Raw genomic sequence first — 21,809 nt, forward strand, 5'->3', positions numbered from 1 at the left:
GCCTGCCCGGGCCGGGGGGAGGACTTCACGCCCGGAGCCGCTCAGCTGGACCGTCCGGGGTCTGTGCGACGCGGCTGGGGGCCCGGGTGACGCGGCGCCCGGGGACGGGAGGGCTTCCTGGAGGCGGGGTCCCGGACGTCGCGTGGTCCCTTTAAGAGCTGGTCCCGGGGTGAGGGCGGAAGGCGGCGGCAGCGCGACCCACCCGCACCCTGCACCCCGCCCCCCCCGCGGCAGCCGCCTCAGCTTCACCCCGAGCCCGGGCTCCGCTGACGTCACCTGCCCCCGAGCCGCGCGCGCTGATTGGCTGCAGGTGACGTCAGGGGCTTTTTTCGCTAGGCATGACCTCATCCCCGCCGGCGGCCCCGCCCTCCGCCCCGGGCCTGTCACTCGCGGCCGAGCGCGGTGGCCAAGCCGGCTCCCCCCACAACGCCCCGCCGGCCGCCGGACGCCCGAGCCCGAGCCCGAGCCGCGCCGGAACCGCCCGGCCGCGCCCGCCGAGCCGCGGGGCTGGGATGCGCGCCGCGAGCGCGCGTGCCCGCCCGCAGTGCGCGCGCCCCGGCCCGAGCGAGCGCTCCCCGCGGCGTTGGCGGCGGCGACGGCGGCGACGGCGACGCGGCCCGCGCGCTCCCCCGGCCCCTGCCCCGGCTGCGCGGGCCCCCGCCGGGCCCATGGACGGCGCAGCCGAGCGGGCGCCCTGAGCGCGGCGCGGGTCCCCGGAGCGCCCCCGAGGCGAGCGCGAGCGAGGTGAGCGGAGGCGCCGGCGGGGCGGGGGCGGGCGCCGGGGACGGGGTTCACCGGCCCGGGCCGGGGGGCGGAGGGCGCAGCATCGGGGGCGCTGGGGCAGCGGCACCCTGTGGGCGCCTGGGAGGAGGAGGCGGCCCCGGGGTGAGCAGCCACGGCTGGCCAGGACTCCCAGGACAGGGAGGCCCCTTCCCCGCCCCCCGCAACGCCTGGTGGACCCGGGCCCAGCCCACGTCCGCCCTCCGCGTTGCCGCCCTTCTCCCCGCAGCTCATTCTTTGGGTGTGGAATGGGGGGAACAAAAATCCAGGAGCCACCAGGGCCGCCTGAGATCCAGCGGGGATCTGCGCGAGCCCCCGACGTCTCGAACGGCACCCCCGCGGGGGCCAGAACCAGAGCAGGCGGACTCTGGCCCGGAGCCGGTCCGGGAGGTGTGGAGCCGCGGCCGTGGGAGGGACGCGACGGCTTCTGGCCTGGGACACCCGGGAAGGGGCCTTCCCCTGTCGGGGGGGGGGAGGGCTGCAGATCCATCCCCCCAATGTCCAGGCCGCCGTGCATCCCCACCTGGGGGTGCCCAGCCGGCCCCTGAGGGATAAAGCCCTCGCGCCCTTCCGCCTGCTGCAGAGGCAGCCGCTGCGCTGGGGGAGGGGCTGGCACAGCCAGGCTGCTGCAGCCACCTCGCTAGGCCCAGCTGCCCAGCCTGGGATGCGGAGCAGACCAGGTGGGGGTACCTAATAGTCTGGCCTAGAGGGAAGGGGGCAACAATAGGCCCAGCCCCAACAGGGTCACCCCTTCTGGGAGAATCTGCCTCTGTATCCCTGCTCCGGGGTGTACCGGCCTCTGCTGAGGGGAATAGGGGCTCTGGTGCTGCAGTGATGGGGGGCGGGGACGCTGTGGGATGGAGGAGGGGGTGGCAGGATGTAGCCTGGCTCCGCAGTGCCCTTGCTGTGCAGCTTGGGGTGGGGGTGGGGTTGCTGCAGGCCGGGGAAGCTCGTTTTGTGCCCCAGCGAGGGGTCTGAGGGGAGGTCCAAGCCAGGGCACTCTCCCTTGCCTCCCTTCTGTCACAGCCCACCCAGAGACACTGTTGCACCTAGGGCAGTCCAGGAGTGAATGTAGCACCCCAGGCCCCAGCCCTCCACCAGGAGGACAGTCCCATGCATTCACTGCTAATAAGCACTGGATGCGGATGGCAGATCATGTGACCCCAGCTGGAAGTTCATCCTGAAGTCTCGCTGAAATACCTCCTGCTGCAGCCAGCCTGGGGCTGCACGAGTGTGGCTGGGCAGGTTTTGTTCCCCTGGTGCCCTCCGTCCTCGGGGAGGCTTCTGGGAATAAAGTCCCATTAACAGAGGTGCAGAAGGCCCCTAGAGTCAGTCTCTGTTCCAGGACCCTTCTCTTTTCAGGCTGGGGCTGAAGTCAGGGCCCAGAGGCTGCCACTGGACAGGTGCCGCGAAGGGGCATCAGCTAGGGCCTGGGGAGACCTAGGTGTCACTTCTTGCAGAAAGCAGGGAAAGGGGCAGACCCACAGTGAGAGAGAGGTGGTTGGACTCTGGCCATGAGAACTGCACCAGCTGAGGCCCCCTCTGCCGGAGTTGCTCAGGGCAGTGAACCTTGGAAGCCCCAGGCTGGTCCTGATGTTTGGCGTGTGGCACAGTGACCAGGAGGAGGGACACAGGTCTGGTGGGAAGGGAGGGAACCTGGATATGTCCGGCTCTGAGACTCGACTGTCACGGCCCCCTGTGCCAAGGCCTCCCATCCCCTGCCCTGCCCGGACCCCGTTCCTGGGATCGGAGGGAGCCCCCAGCCCCACCCCACTTTCTCCCAGGTCCACAGCTTCCCCAGGCCAGTGGAGCAGAGTGTAGGCCAGCTTGGGTCCTACACCACTAGCCAAGGGGGCTGAGGGGAGGCAGGGAGGAGGGCATTTGGGGAGCCCAGTGAGGGAAGATGAGCTGACCTGTGTGAGTGCAGGGTCCCTGCCTCCCAGAGTCGCCACCCACCGGTCTCTCCTCAGCCTCCTTAGTGTGACGATTTCTGCCTCCAGAAGCATCCCTGGGTGACAGTGAGCCGGACAGCTCCAAGAGCCTGCCTAGGTGTGAGGGGGAGACACAGTCCCATCCCCCCATGCTTGACAGTCCTGGCAGCTGTCCCTGAAGGTAGTGAGTCCCCATTTCTAGGTGCTGAGCAGAAGGTAATGTGGTGAGGATGCTGTCAGTTGAGAGTTGGGAGTGGCCCGGGACTCCCTGGTCCCGTCTGTGCTCGGGGACAGGAATGTGCTGCATAGAGGCACTGGGTGTGGGAGCTCGTGTGTGTAAGAAGCCTGAAGCTGACCCCTGGGGTACCGGAGTCCTGGGGTTCTCAGGGGATCCTGCATACAGAGGACAAGGATGTACGTGTACTCTAGTGTATGTCCAGCCCACATGTGTGCACATATTCACGCGCGGGTACTTGCACACAGGGCAAGTGGATTGCGGGTAAGGAGCACCAGCCCCGTGTGTGGAGTGGGTGTGCAAAGGGGTGTGTTCTGGCATGCACAGAGGGCAGTGTGCACGCAGCACCGGAGCCAGGCGTGCTGTGTCCCAGGGGAGGGTGGCTGCCTGGTGCCTCTTGGAAGGTGTGGGCCTGGGAGGAGCCTTCTTCTGACTTTGGACTTGGAAACTGCTTCCTCCTGGACTCAAAGACCTTTGAAGAGGGTGTATGGGGCTGTACTAGGGGGCATCCTGTCCCCAGCCCTGCCTCTCACCCCCCAACCCCTAGGCACTGGAATAGCAGGGCCACAGGTACTCAGGAGGGCTTGGCATGTGGGGCCATGAAAGAAGAGGCGTGGAACCAACACCATCCACATTTCCTTACCTCTGTTCCCACATGGCCAGTGCTGGCCCCACTGATCTGCATCAGGCTGTCCTTAGTGTCTCTGCTCCCCACCCCACCCAACCTGCCCCATCCCTGGCATAGCTGAGCCCCAATCCTTAGCATCTGGAGAGACAGAGGTGAGGGACATGTCCCCCTGGGAGTTGTAGGTCCAAGGAGACCCTATGGGTGAGGATGCTCTCCCGGAGGCCAGCACGGCACAGAGGCTTCCTGCAGGAGGGGGCACTTGGCCAGCCCTTTACAGTACAGAGAAGGCCTCTGAGGGGGCGGGGAGCCAGTGAGCTGCAGGGAGCGTGCTGGGCACAGCAGGTACTGGGAGTGGAAAGGAAGGTTAGGACCAGGTAGGGCAGAGGAGCGGAGGGGCTGAGAGGACTGGGCTCTGCACTGCCGGGCACCTGCTGGGGTGGGTAGGAGAGAGCAGGGAGGGGCGCGTGCCCACTCTGCAGAGGAGCCTGCTTCATGGTGGTGGCTGCCGCAGGAGCAGCGGTTGCCTGGCACCTCTGCTGTTGCCATGGTGACAATGGAGGTGCTAACTTGCTAATGAATCCCCTTCGGCTGCAAATAACAATACTGTTGTGGGTGATAGGCCCAGCTCCAGCTCAGCATTGCTTAGGAGGCAGAGCAGGGCCAGGTAAAGGCCAGGACCCATCCTCCCACCCCTCCAGCCCCTGCCCACCGCCCTGCAGCTGGACTTGCCCTCCTCCCTCCCCTCCCTCTGGGTCTCAGACCTGGCTGGCTGCACCGAGGTCTCTCATGGCAGTGTCAGGACTCAAGGCTGTATGAAGGCTAGGCCCTGGCTGCAGGGAGGGCGAGGGCCTCTCTTCACACCTGCCCTCTTCTCTGCACTGGGGGGTATTTGCTTCTGTTGTTTTCAGTGAGAGAGAATCCACCCCCACTTAACGGATGAGGACATTGAGGCTGGGGCGGCTCTTCAAAAGACCCCCAGCCCAAGTGTCCCTGCCACTGCGGCCTTCTCGGGGTTCTGGGTCTCTAAGCTGGGCCCTTGGGTGTCGTATGGGGCACCTGGAGCCGCTGTCTCACCAGGACCACACATCTGGGCCCTGGCCTCTCACCACCTGCGCAAGGCTCAGGTAGAACTCGGGAACGACAGACAGCTCATCGAGGCCCCCCTGTAAGCAGTCAGGGATCCCCCTGGCAGGCAGAGACCCTCCACAGCAGGCAGGCAGCAGGCCCTTTTGCTGTCGAACTTGCTGGGTCTGGCCCTGGAGAGGACTCCCAGGCCTCGTTCCCCACCCTGTGGTGGAGGCTGGAGCACCGGCCCAGGAACGGTATCTGAGTGCCATCCTGAGGCCCTGCTGACCAGGTGCCACCACAATCCCTGGTTGTCAGCCGTGGGGTCGGTGGAGGCTGCCCATCCATAGCTAGGTGTTTCCCTGGCCTCTGGCAGCAGGAGGGGTGGTGGGAATGCACAGATGCCTGGGCCTAGTCGAGGCGGGAGGGGCCAGGCAGGGGCCAAGCCTGAAGTGTCTGAAGAAGGAGAGTGAGTGTGAGGCTGGGGCTCCTGGGCAGGAAGGAGCTGGGACCTGCCCCTCAGTGTGGAGTCGGGGCTGGGCCAGGGACGAGGTCCACACCAGCCTTGCACCTGCTGCTCTGTGAACTCGCCCATTGGCCCCCGCCGGCCTGGGAGCTGACCTGGAGAGTCCAGAAACGGTGGTGGCCTCTGTCCCCAGCCTGCTGTTTGCAGTGCACGGGTGTCCTCAGGGCGCCTCCCCCTAGTGCCTCCTGTGGCTGTGGGTTGGGGGTCTGGCTTGCGGAGGGCCTGCTGCCCACCATAGCCTGCTCTGCTCAGGGCACAGCGCCCAGGGTACATCTATCTCCCAGCCTTCCCTCAGTCCTGAGCTGGGTGGAGTAAACTTCCTGACTGGCAGCCGTGGGGGCACAGGGGAGATGGCCTTGCAGGTACACCCAGTGCCCATCTGTGTGTGACCCAGGTGTCACCCAGGTCCCACCCCTGCCCCAAGGCTCGGTTTCCCCATAGTTAAAGCAAACTCATCATCCTTAACACTGTGTGCCTCCTAGGGGCTGTGAGTCTAAAGTGGACCCAGAGGAAGGGCAGTCCTGGCAGGTGACAGGGAGATGGGGCCCGGCAGTGGGGCAGTGACAGGCTTGTCATCAAGCCTGCAGGAGGGGCTTCCAGAGACTCCATCCTTAGACATCCCTACTCCACCTGCCCACCCGGCAGTCTGAGGCCTTTGCAGGCCATGCCGGGGGCTTGGCACCTGCAGGGTCCCCGACACTGACCTTCTTCCTAGGGCTACCCCGCCCCTCCCATCCTGGGCCCCATCAGCCCCTGGAGGAGCCCCCTAGACCCCGGGCTCCGCTAGGGGAGGGGCACTCTGTGGGTGCGACACGCCCCTGCAGGAGCTGGGCACTCACCCCCAGCAGGCACATGGCGCACACTAAACCTCAGCCTGCAGGCCAGGAGGGCAGCAGTGGCAAAGGAGCCATGCTTTCGTGCCTGAGCCCTTCCCGCACCCCCCTGCCCCCGGGAGCCCACTCTCCAGTGGAGGCAGCCCCAAGGCCACCATCCACCAGGGGCTGGATTATCGGCTTATGGAGCTGCCCTGGAGTCAAGTCTCCGGGGATTGGACTGCCTGGGGCTGTGCTAGGGAGAGAGGGGCAGGTGTGAGGACAGCAAGCCCGGAGGAGGGTAGAGAGCTGTACCATGAGAGAGGGTGAGGTGCAGTCCAGACCCCTGACTTGCTGGGGGTCCTGTGGTGGAAAAGATGCAGAGGTTACAGCAGGGAGACGCCTGTGTCCCAGGGATGAGATGGAATGTTCTGGAATGCCTAAGGGTCCGTGAACCCCAGGGCCCACAGGCAGGACCCCTGGCCTCGTCCAACTCTCAGATCCTTCCCTGTGGGGCCCATTTGCCCGCCTCTGCCTTGATGCATCCTGCTGAGAGCTGGCCTTGTGACCTGGATGGGGTCTCTCCAGAGGGAGAAGGGTTCCCACGGGCACATGTTGGGCTCAGATGTCCTGGTGGGCACAGCTCCCAGCTCTGATCTGTCCTGGGGAGCTTCTGGGTGCCACCCAGGGGCCTGCAGCACTGCTGACCATCCCCCTGTCCCTGCAGGTCCGGCACCATGTGCTAGGTCACTCCCAGCACGAGGCCACACCTGCGCCGTCGGAGCAGCCCCTCCTCACTTCAGGGGTCACCCTCCCCAGCACCCATTGCCCCACCATGGCCGGGGACCAGCTCCCAAGGAAGGTGATGGATGCCAAGAAGCTGGCCAGCCTGCTGCGGGGCGGGCCTGGGGGGCCGCTGGTCATCGACAGCCGCTCCTTCGTGGAGTACAACAGCTGGCATGTGCTCAGCTCCGTCAACATCTGCTGCTCCAAGCTGGTGAAGCGGCGGCTGCAGCAGGGCAAGGTGACCATTGCGGAGCTCATCCAGCCAGCTGCACGCAGCCAGGTACCCAGCCCACTGCCCACCAGGCGTGCACCACGTCCAGGGTCCATGGCAGCCCCCCGCCCCGCCCTCCAGTCCAAACTCGACTCCTCGGGGTCACAGCCAGGGGTGTGTGGTGCAGCCCCCTCTGGCACTTGCCTCTCACCGCTGCCTGTTGCCCCTGCTCAGGGCACCCCCCGCACCCCTGCCCGCAGCACCCCTCCCTACCCTCCCTCCAGGGCCTCCTCGCTCAGCTCCTGCACAGAGGTGCCAGGCCCTCCTCACGCAGATAGGACTGTGTGGCCGGGGTCAACCCAGGCTCACAGAGGGGAGCAGTGAACAGAATAGCAAGGTGTGACCACATGGCAGTGGGAGCAGCCCAGCCAGCCTGCACGGGACAGGGACAGCTGTGTGGTCCACTCCCACTACTGTGAGGACAGGAGGGGTGGTCAAAAGGCACATGTGAGCAGTCCGTGTCCCCGTCCCACGGCTCCCCCCAGCCCGCAGAGTATTCGGGGACCCAGAATTCTCTCTGTGGCCCCCCAGGAATGTCCTTCTGGGGAAAGACAGCTCATTCTGCCCAGGACCATCAGGTGCAGCTGGGGAGGGACCAGCTGGGCTGTTGACCTGTGAAGGTGGCGGCACCTCCTCCTCCTACTGCCTCGCAGGGGACAAGGGTGACAAGCTCTTGGCCCTAGAGGCTTTGAGAGGGGTCTGGGTCACTGATAGGCCCTGTTCAGAGCTGGGACATGGGAGGACTCAAGTGGGATGGCCACTGGCCAGGAGTCCGCCCGCCCCAAGGCCAGAATCGGCTCCCTTTGGCTTCCAACAAGGGGAATCCAGTGATTAATGACCCCCAGCAAGGACTCCTGGCAGAGTGCGATCCCATTGGCTGCTGGTGACGTCACCCAGCCTGGGGTTGGCGGCTCAGCTGGCTTAAGGGCTGAGTGTGCTTGCAGGGTGGGGGCACCGGTGCTGTCTGAGCAAAAGCCACTCAACATCTGGGCTGGCCCTTGGGGTGGGGGAGGAGGGCAGGAGGAACCCAGCTTCCAGCTGCTGCCTCCGGAATTGGTGCAGGGGCCTGGGGTCCTGCTGCAGCCCTCTGTTTCTCTGCTGGGGGTTGGGGAGGGGATAGGGTGGGGAGCAGAATTGCTGGCTACAGAGTTAGCCCCACTGAGAGCCCACACCCAAAGGCATCCGTTTCAGGGCCGAGCTTTTCTGTCCCTACGCCGCCCTGGGAGCCAGCCAGGTCCTATCCTGGGCTCCCACCACACTCACCTGTGTCTCCTCCACACGGGCCTGGCCCAGAGCATCCGTCCCCTTCACCCATGTGCATGGCATGGGGGCACAGCTGTGCAGGGCAGGAGCCCACCCCTCCCTGCCCCCATGGCCTGCTGTGTGGTGTGGGTGTGTGCACCTGGGCCTCTGGCAGATGGAGGAGAGTGTGTGAGGTGTGTGACCACACCTGCCCTCCCCTCCAGGCAGCAAGGTGACAGGTTCCTGCCTCCCATCATTTGATGCCCTTACTATTCCCTTGAGCCAGCGTGGCTGGGATGGGGCCAGGGCATCGACAGGTGGAGGTGGCATGCTGATCTCTGCCCCATGGCCCCCAGGTGGAGGCCACGGAGCCACAGGACGTGGTGGTCTATGACCAGAGCACACGGGATGCCAGCGTGCTCGCTGCAGACAGCTTCCTCTCCATCCTGCTGAGCAAGCTGGACGGCTGCTTCGACAGTGTGGCCATCCTCACTGGTGAGTCTGTGACCCATGCCTGCTCCGCCAGCAGTGGGGCTGGGGCTGGGGCTGGGGCATCAGGGAGGCGTCCTCTGGGCATGGGGGGATCTCCATACATCTGTGGTTCTTGAGGCCCCACCATCCTCTCCCCAGGACACCCACACTTCAGGACCCAATATGACTATCCTCAACACAGAAGGAAACTTCACGGTACAGCTGGGCTCCAGAGGTGTAGGGCAAGGCATGCAGGCTGGGAGTCCCTCCCCCTCCCGGAGCTCCTGTCAGAAGCAGGAGGCAGAGGCCCCATCCTCTGGAAACTCAGTTGGAGCCGTGGGGTCCCGAGGAAGTCCCCCCCTCCCGGAAAGCCCAGCTGAGTGCAGGTTGCCTGGCAACAGCCTGGCATCAAGGCTGCTGCCTGGGTCCCAGCAGACAGCCCCCAGGGATCCCTGTGGCCCAAAAGCAGCCTGGGCAACTGGCCCCAAGCCCTGGAGGCAGGGAAGCCTCCCCCCCTACACACACTGATACACACTCACACACTCGTGGTCCCAGAGGGTTCTTTCTTTCCTTGGGCTGTGGCTGAGGGTGTGTCTGTAGAATCCACCTCCTGGGGTCGGCCCAAGTCCCACAGCCAGGTGGAGCTGGCCTGTCCCAGGGACGTGCACCCTCCCCTACCCAGGTCTGGGGTCTTTGTCCAGGCTCCTTCTGCCTGGCCTCTGCTACCAGGGGCTGTTCCAGGCAAGCAGAGGGTATGGGGGACTGTGGGGTGCAGGCGCGGTGGGGTGGGGAGTGGGCAGCCAAGCCAGGCCCTTGGCCCTGCGTCCAGTGGAAGCAGGGACCTTCACCCAGCCTGAGGGCGGCTGTGGGGGATGAAGGGGTGACAGCCTCTTTGGCCAGGCCGACCTCCCGAGATGCCATGTCCTGGGACCTAAAGGGCACCTGGGAGGCTTGAGGGTGGTCCAGTGTCCTGGGCAAGAGCATTGAGGCCAGGCTCCTTCCCCACTTGTCTGTGTGTGTGTCCAGCACCCTGCACTGCTGGGTGGCCATGGTCAGAGGGTGTCTGTGCGTCTGTGCATGGCTCTGGGCATCTGGTGACCAGCATCTGCCTCTGCAAGTGCGTACGTTAGCATGTGTGTGCATGTATGTATGTGTGTGCGTGTGCGTGCATGTATGTGTGTGCATGTACGTGTGTGCATGTATGGGCGTATGCGTGCCTGTGTGTGCACATATGTGCATGTATGTGTGCGCACGCGTATATGCATGTATATACATGCAGGTATATTTGTGTATGTACCCACCTGTGCTTGTCTGAGTGAGATTTGGGATTTGTGTGCATATGTGTGAACTCTGGGAACCAGAAGCCACAGAATGATGCACTCTGATCCAACCCTCATCCCCTAGGTTCAGTTTGAGGGCTGAACTGGTTGGGGGCAGGGAGAGAGTAGTTTGGGGCTTTTTACAGCTCACGAGGTGTAACGGGATGCCTCCCAAGGGCCACTTTGCTGCCTTAGTCAGGAATGGGAGCCAGGAGGCTCTTCTTGGAGGCTGAGAAGGGTCCCAGAGTGGCACCTCCCTACCCCCAGGCGGATCCCAGGAAAGTTCCGAGCCTGGAAGGGCCTGTCTCCCTCGAGGCCAGAGTGGGACGGTTTGGGGGACTGGGGCCCTCACCCAGCACTGGTGGGTGGGACAGCATGAGGGTGCAGGTGGGTGTGGGTGTGGGTGTGGGCATGGGAGGGGCTGGGCCTGGGCTAGGATTTGCCAGGAGGGCACTCCCAGGGCCTGGTCATGCCGGCCGACTCTCAGGACCCTCAGAGCTGCCTTTCTGTGCTGACATCTGCCCTGCAAGGTTGAGGCTGTGTCCCCTTTTCTCCAGAAGCGCAGCTGCCAAGGAATCCCAGGCCCCGTGGTATAGAGTGGGCTCATGGCGACACCCAAGCAGGCCCACGGGCTCTGCCCTCAGGCTCCCTCCCACCCTGTGGTGGGCACAGCCCCTGCTCTGGGCTGGCTCTGCGAAGAACCAGGGAGAGTGGGACAGAATATATTGGGTGGGGCAGGGGTGCTGCCCCTCATCCAGGAGAAGGGATGTTCCAGGATCCCGCAGCACAGGCGACACAGCTCCTTGGTCCATTTGCGGGGACAGTAGAGGCCAGAACGTGAGGACCAAGCCTCTGTCCTCCCCACAGCAGGGCAGGTTTGCGGGAAGCGGGAGAGAGACAGTGGTGGGACAGGCTTTGCTGGGGTCCCAGGACTGCTGTGAACCCCACCTCCCCCTGCCACTCCTCTTCCCCCACTCCAGCTGCGCGGCTCACAGTGTTGGGGGGGCAAGTGGCAAGGAATGAGAGAGGGGCCTGGCCCTTTAAGCAGTGGCCCGCAGTCGGCCTTGGACCCTTGGCTGGGCGTCTGCACTGCAAGTGGGTGAGGTGGCGGCCCCCACCCTGGCGGGAAATCCGGGGGTCTTGGAGGTGGTGGGCAGAAGCACGTCTGTGACTGTGGCCATAAGCGCTTGCAGGGTCTCCCAGGTGGCACGGGGCAGGCACATGTCCTGGTACACATGCCTTTTTTCAAGTCTGGGATTTCACTGTGAGTAGCAGGTGAACTGCAGGCGCTGCCCCAGAAACCCCTGAGTCAGGAAGCAGGGATACTGGGAAGGCGCCTTTGGAGATGCCTGAGGGTAGGGGTGCCTCCCCAGGGCCCAAAGAGTGCTGGGACCTACAAAGGGTCCACTGAACCCAACACCCCCGCTTATCACTCACCCCCAGAGCCTGGGTGGTTCTGAAATCCCTGGAGCCTTGGTCCCTGCTAGGCCTGGTGTCCACAGTGGGGTGTATAGGGACATCCACACTACCTGCTCTGCCTGGGGAAGTCCTGGGAAGCTTCCTGAGGAATTGCTGCCACAGCTGTCAGTTCTCTGCACCTGTCCAGAGGTGCTGCCTTTACCTCCTCTGGGAGAGGTGGGAGGGTTCCAATGGAATCCCCACCACCACCACCACCTCCTCCTTTGGCCAGGCCCTGGAGAAAGCAGAGAGTAAGGCACAAAATCCCTGGGAGAGCCACAGGGAGGAGGAGAGGCAGCAGGTGCCAGAGGAGTCTGCAGAGAAGTGGTGCAGCCCTTCCCCCTCCCCAGGGCTGTCCTGCAGCAGGAACATCCAGGGCTCCCCCAGCTCAGAACAGTGAGCAGAAGCCAGCTACAGTGCCCAGCCCGGCCTCTGCTCGGGGGAACCTGCAAGCTGGGGCGTCATTGGTGACAAGTCACCTACCTGCTTCCCCCTGTCCAGCCAGCAGGTTCCCACAGAAGGGACTGTTCCTCCAAGGCTGCTGCCTCAACCCACCCATCCTGGAGCTTCTCCCATCTCCACAGTCCCCCAGCGTCACGCCCTTTTTAGGGACACGGGGAGCTGGCACAGCAGGTGTTCTGGTTGGGGGTTTGCACACACTCCCCTGTCCTCAGGATTTATCCAGGGTGGCTCTACTCCACCCAGCAGGGGACGACGGAGAGCGGAGGAGCCCTGGGCACTGGGGGCACGCGGGGCAGGCAGTGGGCACCTGCTGCACATGTGGCACCAGCCTCTTCTGCAAACCAGGACAAAAAAGAGTCCTGGGGTTCCCAGGCCCTGAGCCCCCACCGTCACTCCCCTGCCTCATCCAGTGGGATAGGGCAGGCCTCAGCCCAGCTGCCTCAGGCTCTGCACAAGCAGGAGCTGGCTTGCCGTGGGGGCTTATGTTCTGGAAGGTGTCCCCGGGGTGGCGCTGGGCCATGCTGGTCTCACCCTTCCAAGAGCTGGCAGCCATCAGGCGGGTGCTGCCCAGTTTCTGGTCCACATCGGTGGTCGCCCCAGCCAGGTCAGGGACGGCCAGGTCCATTCTCACCATGTGTCTTCGTGCTTATTATCTTCTTGGAGCCACACGATGCTGTGTGGCAGGCAGGAGGAGGAAGCTAAGACCAGAGCCATGGTGTGCACTACCCATGGTCACTGAGTCAGACATCCAGGGATTCACGCTCGGGTCCTTCCAGCCGGTGCAGGGCAGGGGACTTCCTCCCACCAGCCTGTGGCCTCCGACTTGGACATGTGTGGAAGGCAGCAGCACACGCTGGTCACATGTGCAGTGGGCGCCCACTGCCTGCCCCGCGTGCCCCCAGTGCCCTGGGCTCCTCCACTCTCCGTCTTCCCCTGCTGGGTGGAGTACAGCCATAACCAGAAGGCAAATGCCTCAAGGGCTGTGCCAGGGTGATGTCATGCCTGGGGAGGGGGAGGGCCTCTCAGAAGCCCTGGCCTCCTAGTCCTGGCACCCAAGCCCAGGCCTGGGGCTCCCAGCCAGCTGGAGGCAGGGAGGCATTGCATCAGCACAAGGGAGGAGGAAGGCCCAGGCCATGGGTATGGGAGATGGCGGGGCTCACAAGGGCCTCTCCTCTGGGCTGTGGGACCCACACCCTCAGCAGGAGACCCCTGTGGCCTCTGAGCCCACCCCTCCCTGGGCCCAGCACGTGCCGTGATGGCCAGCCACCTCAACCCCACCTTTACAGGCATCATAGCAGCGTCCTCAGCTGGGTCAGCCCCTAATTAGCGTGAGGAGGAATGTGGGCGTAGGTGCAGGCTGTCAATGTGTGGCAGCAGCCCCTCCCCCCACCACAGCCAGAGCAGGTGCTCGGCCCGAGGCTTGCCAGCTGGGCTCAGGCTCGGGTCTGGGCTGGGTGTGACTGATCCTCAGCAGTAGATGGGGTGCCCTAGGCGGACGGGGAGCCCTAGGTGTTCTCTCAACCCACTTGACGGGCCTCCTCCTACAGGGGGCTTCGCCACCTTCTCCTCCTGCTTCCCCGGTCTCTGCGAGGGCAAGCCTGCTGCCCTGCTACCCATGAGCCTCTCCCAGCCCTGCCTGCCTGTGCCCAGCGTGGGCCTGACCCGCATCCTGCCTCACCTCTACTTGGGCTCGCAGAAAGACGTCCTAAACAAGGTGTGTGTGCAGTGGAGTTGGGGGGTGGTCAGAAAGAGGCAGGAGCTCCAGAAGCAGCTTTGGCAACAGATCGGGGGATGAGGGAGGAAAGGAGCCGAAGGCAGTGGATGAGCTGGGTGTGGGAGAAGCATGGGTGGGGCCCGGGAGGACCCCAGGCTCCCCACCCATGCCCCTGGCAGGACCACAGCAGGGCTGGGGGGAGGAGCAGGGAGCTGGCATGCCAAGCTGCGGATGTCACTGGGCCTCTGGCCAGCTCTGAAAGAATCCCGTGTTTTAAAAATGGTGACGAGGGAAAAGGGTAAAAGCCACCACCCAGGCAATCATAAAATTCCTGGGAGCCCACCACCGGCCGTGGGTGGGGCCTACAGACGGAGGCCAGCCATGCCCCACCCCCCGCACGGGCCCAGGGTGCCTGGGTGGACCAGAGAGGCCTCCTGGGCCCACCCCTGGATACACTGGGATCTGGGACAAATTACAAGGCTCCCAGGAGCACCCCAGGATTCTAAAGGCCCTCCTGATGGCAGGGCAGGAAAAGCCTCCACCTTCACTCCCACCCCGAGCTTCTCCCACCCCTTTCCAACCCGTCCTCCTGCCCCTCCAGGATCTGATGACGCAAAATGGAATAAGCTACGTCCTCAACGCCAGCAACTCCTGCCCCAAGCCTGACTTCATCTGCGAGAGCCGCTTCATGAGGGTCCCCATCAATGACAACTACTGTGAAAAACTGCTGCCCTGGCTGGATAAGTCCATTGAGTTCATTGGTGAGTCTGCGGTGGGTGGAGGGCAGGGACCTGGCTAGAGGAAGGCTAGAGCTGGGTGTGGCCACAGGCACAGGAGGGGTCCCCAGGAAGTACCCGGAACTGTTGACAGTTGGGCGGGTGGGGTCCCCTACCTGGGCCAGGGAGAAGCTGTGCAGTCTTAGCCCTCACCTGGCCCCCATGGCCCACCTGCCCAGATAAAGCCAAGCTCTCCAGCTGCCAAGTCATTGTCCACTGTCTGGCCGGTATCTCCCGCTCTGCCACCATCGCCATCGCCTACATCATGAAGACCATGGGCATGTCCTCTGACGACGCCTACAGGTACCGCCTTCCCCAGTCACGCACTTGGGGCTCACAGCGTCGCCTCCCTTCCCCCGGCTGCCCACTTGCACCAGAATGACCCCACCGTCCAGGACCCTTGGCAAGGGAGGAGGGCCTGAGACCAGCCCGGCGCACATGAGCTCGTGGGTGCCCAGCGGGTGCGTCAGGTGGGCAGCCTGGCCCCAGCGGGCGCCTGGGACTGAGCCTCCTCCCCCGCAGGTTCGTGAAGGACAGGCGCCCGTCTATCTCGCCCAACTTCAACTTCCTGGGCCAGCTGCTGGAGTACGAGCGCAGCCTGAAGCTGCTGGCCGCCCTGCAGGGCGACCCGGGCACCCCCTCAGGGACGCCGGAGCCTCTGCCCAGTCCTGCCGCCGGGGCCCCGCTGCCACGGCTGCCACCATCTACCTCAGAGAGCGCTGCCACAGGGAATGCGGCTGCCAGAGAGGGCGGCCCGAGCGCGGGCGGGGAGGCCCCCGCGCCCCCCACGCCCCCGGCGACCAGCGCGCTGCAGCAGGGCCTGCGCGGCCTGCACCTCTCCTCGGACCGCCTGCAGGACACTAACCGCCTCAAGCGCTCCTTCTCCCTGGACATCAAGTCGGCCTACGCCCCTAGCAGGCGGCCCGACGGCCCCGGGCCCCCTGACCCCGGCGAGGCACCGAAGCTCTGCAAGCTGGACAGCCCGTCGGGGGCCGCGCTGGGCCTGCCCTCGCCCAGCCCAGACAGCCCGGACGCCGCGCCCGAGGGACGCCCAAGGCACCGCCGGCGGCCCCGGCCCCCCGCCGGCTCCCCCGCGCGCTCCCCAGCGCACAGCCTCGGCCTGAACTTCGGCGACGCGGCCCGGCAGACTCCGCGGCACGGCCTCTCGGCCCTGTCGGCACCTGGGCTGCCCGGCCCTGGCCAGCCGGCCGGCCCCGGGGCCTGGGCACCGCCGCTCGACTCCCCGGGCACGCCATCGCCCGACGGGCCCTGGTGCTTCAGCCCCGAGGGCGCACAGGGGGCGGGCGGGGTGCTGTTTGCGCCCTTCGGCCGGGCGGGCGCCCCGGGACCAGGCGGCGGCAGCGACCTGCGGCGGCGGGAGGCTGCGAGGGCTGAGCCCCGGGACGCGCGGACCGGCTGGCCCGAGGAGCCGGCCCCGGAGACGCAGTTCAAGCGTCGCAGCTGCCAGATGGAGTTTGAGGAGGGCATGGTGGAGGGGCGTGCACGCGGCGAGGAGCTGGCCGCCCTGGGCAAGCAGGCGAGCTTCTCGGGCAGCGTGGAGGTCATTGAAGTGTCCTGACCCCTCCGCTACCCTCGGCTCCGCTGCCCGCAGCCAGGCCCGTTATAAATATATATTATATATAATGCTAAGAAAGGTAAATGGTTTTACTGGGATTTTTATCGAGAAGTAAATATTTCGATTTTTTATTTATTTAAGCTGTTCATTCTGGCAATGATTTGGCAACAGTGCGGGTGGTCCTCGAGCTCTATTTTTACTGTCTGGTATTTAAACTGAAACATACGTTTCTAAGCAATACGAGGCCACCTTCAGTCGCAAGCTGGGTGCCAGGCCTGGGGCCCCTCCCAGTTCCCCCGCCCCAGGAAACACTGCTGACCTTTGCAAAGGCTGCCGAGCTTTCGTGCACTTTTTACATAAGAAAAAGGTAAAAAAGAAAAAAACGAAAAAAAAAAAAACTTCTTTGCCACAAACTGAGCCGCAGAACCCCCCTTCTTCCCCCACCCACCTCCCCTGCTCTCTCCCTTCTCTGCGCCGGCCTAGGGCTCTGCACCAAAGCCATAGGTTGGAGGAGCAGGAGGTGGTGTGCCCCGGAGAGGTGCGGCCAGCCTTCCACCAGCTCCAGGCACCAAATCTTGGTGGCAGGGAGGGCACCCCGCCGCCCGTTGCCCCAGAGCTGTTCCCTGGCAGGGGAGGACAGGCATTGGGCCCCACGGTGCCAAGGTGTTGAGAGGGGCTGAGGAATAGAACAGTGTGTGTAGGGGCTTGGGGCAGGGGGTTCTGGAATGTCAGATGAGGTGGAGCCCAGGGGAGGACAGAGGTGTTAGTGCCCCCAACTCCTGCCAGAGCCCCAGTCCAGCCACAGAGTGGCTCAGGAAGGCCATTCCCGGAGGGCTGCAGCCCTCCCTTCTCCCTTGCCCATGCCCCCAGAGCTGCCTGCTGGGTAGGGTGGCACCACTGCAGGAGAGGAACTTGGCCTCGGGGGTCAGGCAGGAGGGGCCTGGCTAGCCAGTGCTGGCTCCACTGGGCAGGAAGCCCTGGACCCCCAGGTATGAGGAGGGGGTGGTCTTAGGGTTCTGTTCCAGGTCCTCCCCCACCTAGCCATGCCCCAGGCAGAACTTGGAATTCAGGTGTGCACCTGCAGGCTGAGGGACTCTGTGAGCAGGTGCTGCTCGCACAGGGAGTTCAGGCACCAGCCAAGCCCCTGTGCTGCTGGGGTAGGCCTGCTTCACTTAGGGAGCGCTGCCTCAAGGCAGGTAAAGCCCCCTCGTTTGCCCCAAGCCCTGTGGGGGCCTCTCAGGAGAGAAACTCCGGTTCAGCCCTTTCCCAGGGCGCGCGCTCTTTAGGTGGCATGCCAGCCCCCAAACACAGGTGGCTTTTGGGCCCAGGTGGGTCAGCCTGCTGCCCCTTTCCCATACCCTCTCAGGCCATTGGGACCCCTGCCCTTCAGATGTCCTAGGGTCTAGGAGTGGGGCCAGTCACTGTGGGAAGAGGCCAGGGGCTTGGCCGGAGAGGCAGTCCAGGGCAGGACCCAGTCCTGAGTCCTGGAGCAGGGCCAGGAAGGCGCCCACCCCGCCCCGGCCAGCCGCTCTCTCTGCTGTTTCTTCTATTTGTTCTTTTCACCCACAGCCCTGTGTTCCTGTCATCCCTCCTTTCAGCAAAAGTCCTGTTCCCATTCCCTCTGTCCCCACCCACTCCTGTTCCCCAAGAAAATAAGCTATCATTGTTGTATTTGCAATCTATGGATTAGAGGTTTAAGTATTTATTATTATTGGTTAATTATTAATTATGTAAATTTGCCTCCTGTCTGTTGCGTTGGGTTTCTGAGGAGACCCTGGGTGAGGAGGATGCACTGGCTCCCCGCTTCTCGCCCCCCACCCCTGTGCTGCCCGGGAGACAGTGGTCTGGGGCCACTGGTTGGGCCCCCTCCTCCCTTCCCCTCGTCCCTTCTCCAGGCCGTTGGGGGGGGCTGTCTGTCTCAGTCTGTCTCTGCTCCCACTCTTGAGGTACTGGTCACCCCAAAGTGAGCAGCCAGGGTGGGGACGAAGGTCCTGTGTTGGCCTCTGCCTCCTCCAGTGCTGCGGGAGGCGGGCCGGGGCCCCACCTGGTGGCTTTCTCCTGACAGGGCCCTGAGTCCTTTTCAAGCTTCTCTCCTGCCCCTCCCACCTGGCCACTGCCTCCTCCAGTGCTGCGGGAGGCGGGCCAGGGCCCCACCTGGTGGCTTTCTCCTGACCGAGCCATGAGTCCTCTCCAAGCCTCTCTCCCGCCCCTCCCATCCGGCCACTGCCTGGCATTGGGATCGCCCCACAGTGGACCCGGCCCCTCCTGTTATTTGCTGGGAAGTCCAGCGGAGGAGAGGGTGCAGGTCCCCCGCCGAGCCTCCAGTCTCAGTAGACTGGGCTGCCGGCCCTTCAGCCCCCCTTGGAGCCCCTCCCACCGCAGCCGCACCTTCTGCTCCCAGCCCCTCCCCTTGTGTTTGGAGACAGTGTGTTGTAATAAAGCTTAAAGTGGATGTTTTCCCCACGACTCCGAGCCTCTTGCTTCAGACTGGTGGTGGGCAGGGTGGGGGCAGAGGCTGCTGGGAGGCAGGCCTGAGGCTGGAGCCTGGTGTGTTGGGCCTGGAAACTTGCAGGCTTACAGCGTGGGCGGGCTCTGAGAATAGTCCCTGGGGGCCAGGCATGGGCACAGGTCCTCAGCTGCACCTTTAGGGTGTAAAACACACTTTTTTGGTTGTTACATGCTAGTAAAAGCTTAAATAACTTAAAATGATATAAAACCTCCGTGTTGCCCACCACTCCCCTCACTCCCACAATCCCAATGTGAACAGTTGGATGCTTCCCTCCCGGCCCCTCCATGTGTGCTGTGTGCTGTGTGCATGTGTGTGGGTGCATATACGTACCAGCAGAAATAGGGGCCTAGCTATATATAGTGTCTCCAACCAGACTTTCTTTTTTTTTTGAAATGGAGTTTCGTTCTGTCGTCCAGGCTGGAGTGCAATGGTGCGATCTCTGCTCGCTGCAGTCTCCGCCTCCGGGTTCAAACAATTCTCATGCCTCAGATTCCCAAGTAGCTGGGATTACAGGCGCGTGCCATCACACCTGGCTAATTTTTGTATTTTTAGTAGAGATGGGGTTGCACCATGTTGGCCAGGCTGGTCTCAATCTCCTGACCTCAAGTGATCCGCTTGCTTTGGCCTCCCGAAGTGCTGGGATTACAGGTGTGAGCCACCGTGCCTGGCCTCCAATCAGCTTTTCAAATCTTAAGTAATGTGCACGTCATACAAGGATCAAAAGCACACGAGGGTATGTGGTAGAAAGAACTGGTTTGTCTCCCTCAGGCTTGTCCCCAGCCTCCAGGGTCCTCTCCCTGGAGGCAGCCCCAGCCCAGCCTGCAGAGCCCCGCCCCCCTCCCCCCGCCACCGAGGGCAGACCTGGCTGCTGCAGGTGCCACAGGCTGCAAAGATTCACAGTGTGCATGAAGCCCAGGCTGAGGCTTGTCTACACTGCGATGGAGGATACCAGATCTGTCCTTACCACCCCGACCTCTGGTTCGTGCAGCTTCTTCCAGATTTAGTATACCCATCCCAGGGACCCCTCCCAACCAGTGACACTGTCCAGACTGTGTGTGTGTGAGCGCTCATGAGATGGGAGGAAGAGGAAGCAAGAGAGGGGAAGAGGAGGGGGCCAGCCCCTCCTTGGGGGCTGCAGGAGGAGGTAGGGTCCCTGAATCCTGCATCTTTAAGAGTCCTCAAAAAGGAGGAAAGCTAGAAACATAGTCTGATGCTCCCACAAGGCTATTTTTGGCTCAAGAACATCTATTTATAGCTCAGGCAGCCCCTAGCAGTCAATAAAACCGAGGCCTGGAAAGAGCTGATGGCTGACTCAAGCAGCACCGAGGTGCTCCCCTACCCCTTGTGCACAGGAGCACCTGCAGCTCCAGGAGGTGGGTGACGGCCTCTCCTAGGATGCCCATCTGGGGCACACAGATCTCAGGACCCTGGGGGCAGGGTAAGACTCCAGATGGAAGGAGGGGGTCTCATTTACCAACTCAATTAGGCTCCTAGAGGTCCAAGAGCTGCCCAAAGTAGGTGGTGAAGCAAGAGTTGAACACTGGTGGACTGGCCTCCAACTGCTACAGAGTCCACTAAAGGCTTGATGCCCTGCCTACAGCTGTGTCTCCACCCAGGACAAAAGCTTTAGTTGCTGGATGAGTCTTGGATGGGTGGGTAGATGGGTGGATGAGGGAGGGAGACATGGATAGATGGATAGGTGAATTTATGGATGGGCAGATGGATGAATGGGTGGATGGATGGATGCGTGGATGGATGGGTGGGTAGATGGGCAGATGGATGAATGGGTAGAGGGATGTGTGGGGTGGGTGGGTGGGTAGGTGGATGGATGGATCGATGAATGGGTGGATGGATGGGCAGATGGATGAATGGGTAGAGGGATGAGTGGGGTGGGTGGGTGGATGGATCAATAGGTGGAGGGATAAGTGGGATGGATGGATGGATGGATGGATGGATGGATGGATGGATGGATAGGCAGATGGATGAATGGGTAGAGGGATGAGTGGGGTGGGTGGATGGATGGATAGATGGGCAGATGGATGAATGGGTGGAGGGATGAGTGGGGTGGATGGATGGATGTATGGATGAATGGATGGATGGATGGATGGATGGATGGGCAGATGGATGAATGGGTAGAGGGATGAGTGGGTGGGTGGGTGGGTGGGTGGATGGATGGGCAGTTGGATGAATGGGTAGAGGGATGAGTGGGGTGGGTAGGTGGATGGATGAATGGGTGGAGGAATGAATAGGATGGATGGATGGATGAATATATAAATGGGTATTCATAAATAGGCAAGTGAATAGGTGGCTAGGGAGTAGAAGGAAAGGAAGGTGGACAGATGGATGGACGGGTGGATAAGTGATGGGGTGGATAGGAGGTGGAAGGATGGGTAAATGAGAGGGAGGGAGGGAGCGAAGGTAGGTGGGTAATAATGTTATATTGCGTTAGTTGCACTTCTGTTAGTCTTACATTAAAGCCAGCGTGTGCTTACATCCATTCTCCATTGGACTGCAGATGGGCACCTGGTCTGTGCATACAGAAGGCACCCAGTGAATGTCCAATGAATAAGCCACATACTAACTGTCTTGGAGTGGGACACCACAGGAGAGACCCTCTCCAAGGCCCAGGGAGAGGAACAGGCTTGATCAATATCCCTTAGAGGGTCAGGGGCCAAGCTGGGGCTGGGCTTGGTTCCTGGTCTCTCAGGCACCATTCCTCTGCCTGCCAAGCAGTCCCTGGAAGTGAGCTGGAGGCTGGTCTCAGTGGCACCCCTGCCAGCTGCCACTGTACTCCTGTGGATGGACTTATCAAGGCCCTTCCGGGGCTCAGAACTGAAGACTCTCTGAGCAGGAGAAAGGGCAGAGGGCCAGTTCTCAGGAAGACTTCCAGGAGGAGAGTTTTGGCCTCTGAAGGCCAGGTTGTGTTTGGAGGGGCTGGGGGCAGGTGGGGCAGGAGGACATTGCAAAGGTCCACAGCATGGGAGAAAGGGCAGAGGTAGGAGCACCCTTCGGGGAGCCAGGCAGAAGCTGAAGGCCTCTGGCCAAGGCAAGGCCCAATGGGAAGAGGGTGCATCTCGATGGGGCTCTGAATGGCAGGTGGATTGGGGGAGTGTCTAAGAAGAGTTGTTCTTTGGGGGCAAGATGAAGGGAGGACTTGCTATTAAGGGGAAGCCACGGAGTCTTTGAGGGGCACCAGCAGAGGGTGCCCCAACCTCCCTGGAAAGGCGCAGGGCACAGGGCAGGGCAGG

At 63.0% G+C, this 21,809-nt stretch overlaps 2 protein-coding genes across 3 annotated transcripts; both read left to right on the forward strand.

The window, feature by feature from the left end:
* Nucleotides 1–385: 385 nt before the first annotated feature.
* On the forward strand, nucleotides 386–18,511 carry DUSP8 (dual specificity phosphatase 8). Of its 2 annotated transcripts, none has more exons than XM_055272231.2 (7): nucleotides 386–744; nucleotides 6,705–7,043; nucleotides 8,633–8,771; nucleotides 13,534–13,700; nucleotides 14,302–14,461; nucleotides 14,656–14,779; nucleotides 14,999–18,511. In XM_055272231.2, the coding sequence occupies exons 2-7, from the start codon at nucleotides 6,813–6,815 to the stop codon at nucleotides 16,053–16,055; spliced, it is 1,878 nt and encodes a 625-aa protein (XP_055128206.2). In that variant the 5' UTR covers nucleotides 386–744; nucleotides 6,705–6,812; the 3' UTR covers nucleotides 16,056–18,511. The 2 variants fall into 2 exon arrangements, with proteins under 2 accessions (XP_055128206.2, XP_055128197.2); XM_055272222.2 differs by lacking the exon at nucleotides 386–744 and adding an exon at nucleotides 1,806–4,896 and having other exon boundaries at nucleotides 14,999–16,187.
* On the forward strand, nucleotides 17,096–18,511 carry LOC129479311 (uncharacterized). The gene is given in 2 exon segments (XM_055272243.2): nucleotides 17,096–17,281; nucleotides 17,283–18,511. Coding segments are annotated over 2 exon segments (612 nt in total). The 3' UTR covers nucleotides 17,709–18,511.
* Nucleotides 18,512–21,809: the final 3,298 nt, after the last annotated feature.

Source organism: Symphalangus syndactylus, chromosome 1 (genome assembly GCF_028878055.3).
Source record: "Symphalangus syndactylus isolate Jambi chromosome 1, NHGRI_mSymSyn1-v2.1_pri, whole genome shotgun sequence".
Lineage (NCBI taxonomy): Eukaryota > Metazoa > Chordata > Mammalia > Primates > Hylobatidae > Symphalangus > Symphalangus syndactylus.

Coding starts and splice junctions, on each gene's coding strand:
- DUSP8 (XM_055272231.2), top strand. CDS start 6,813: ATGGCCGGGGACCAGCTCCCAAGGAAGGTGATGGATGCCAAGAAGCTG. Junction 8,772..13,533: donor CAGTGTGGCCATCCTCACTG/GTGAGTCTGTGA, acceptor CTCCTCCTACAG/GGGGCTTCGCCACCTTCTCC. Junction 13,701..14,301: donor AGAAAGACGTCCTAAACAAG/GTGTGTGTGCAG, acceptor CTGCCCCTCCAG/GATCTGATGACGCAAAATGG.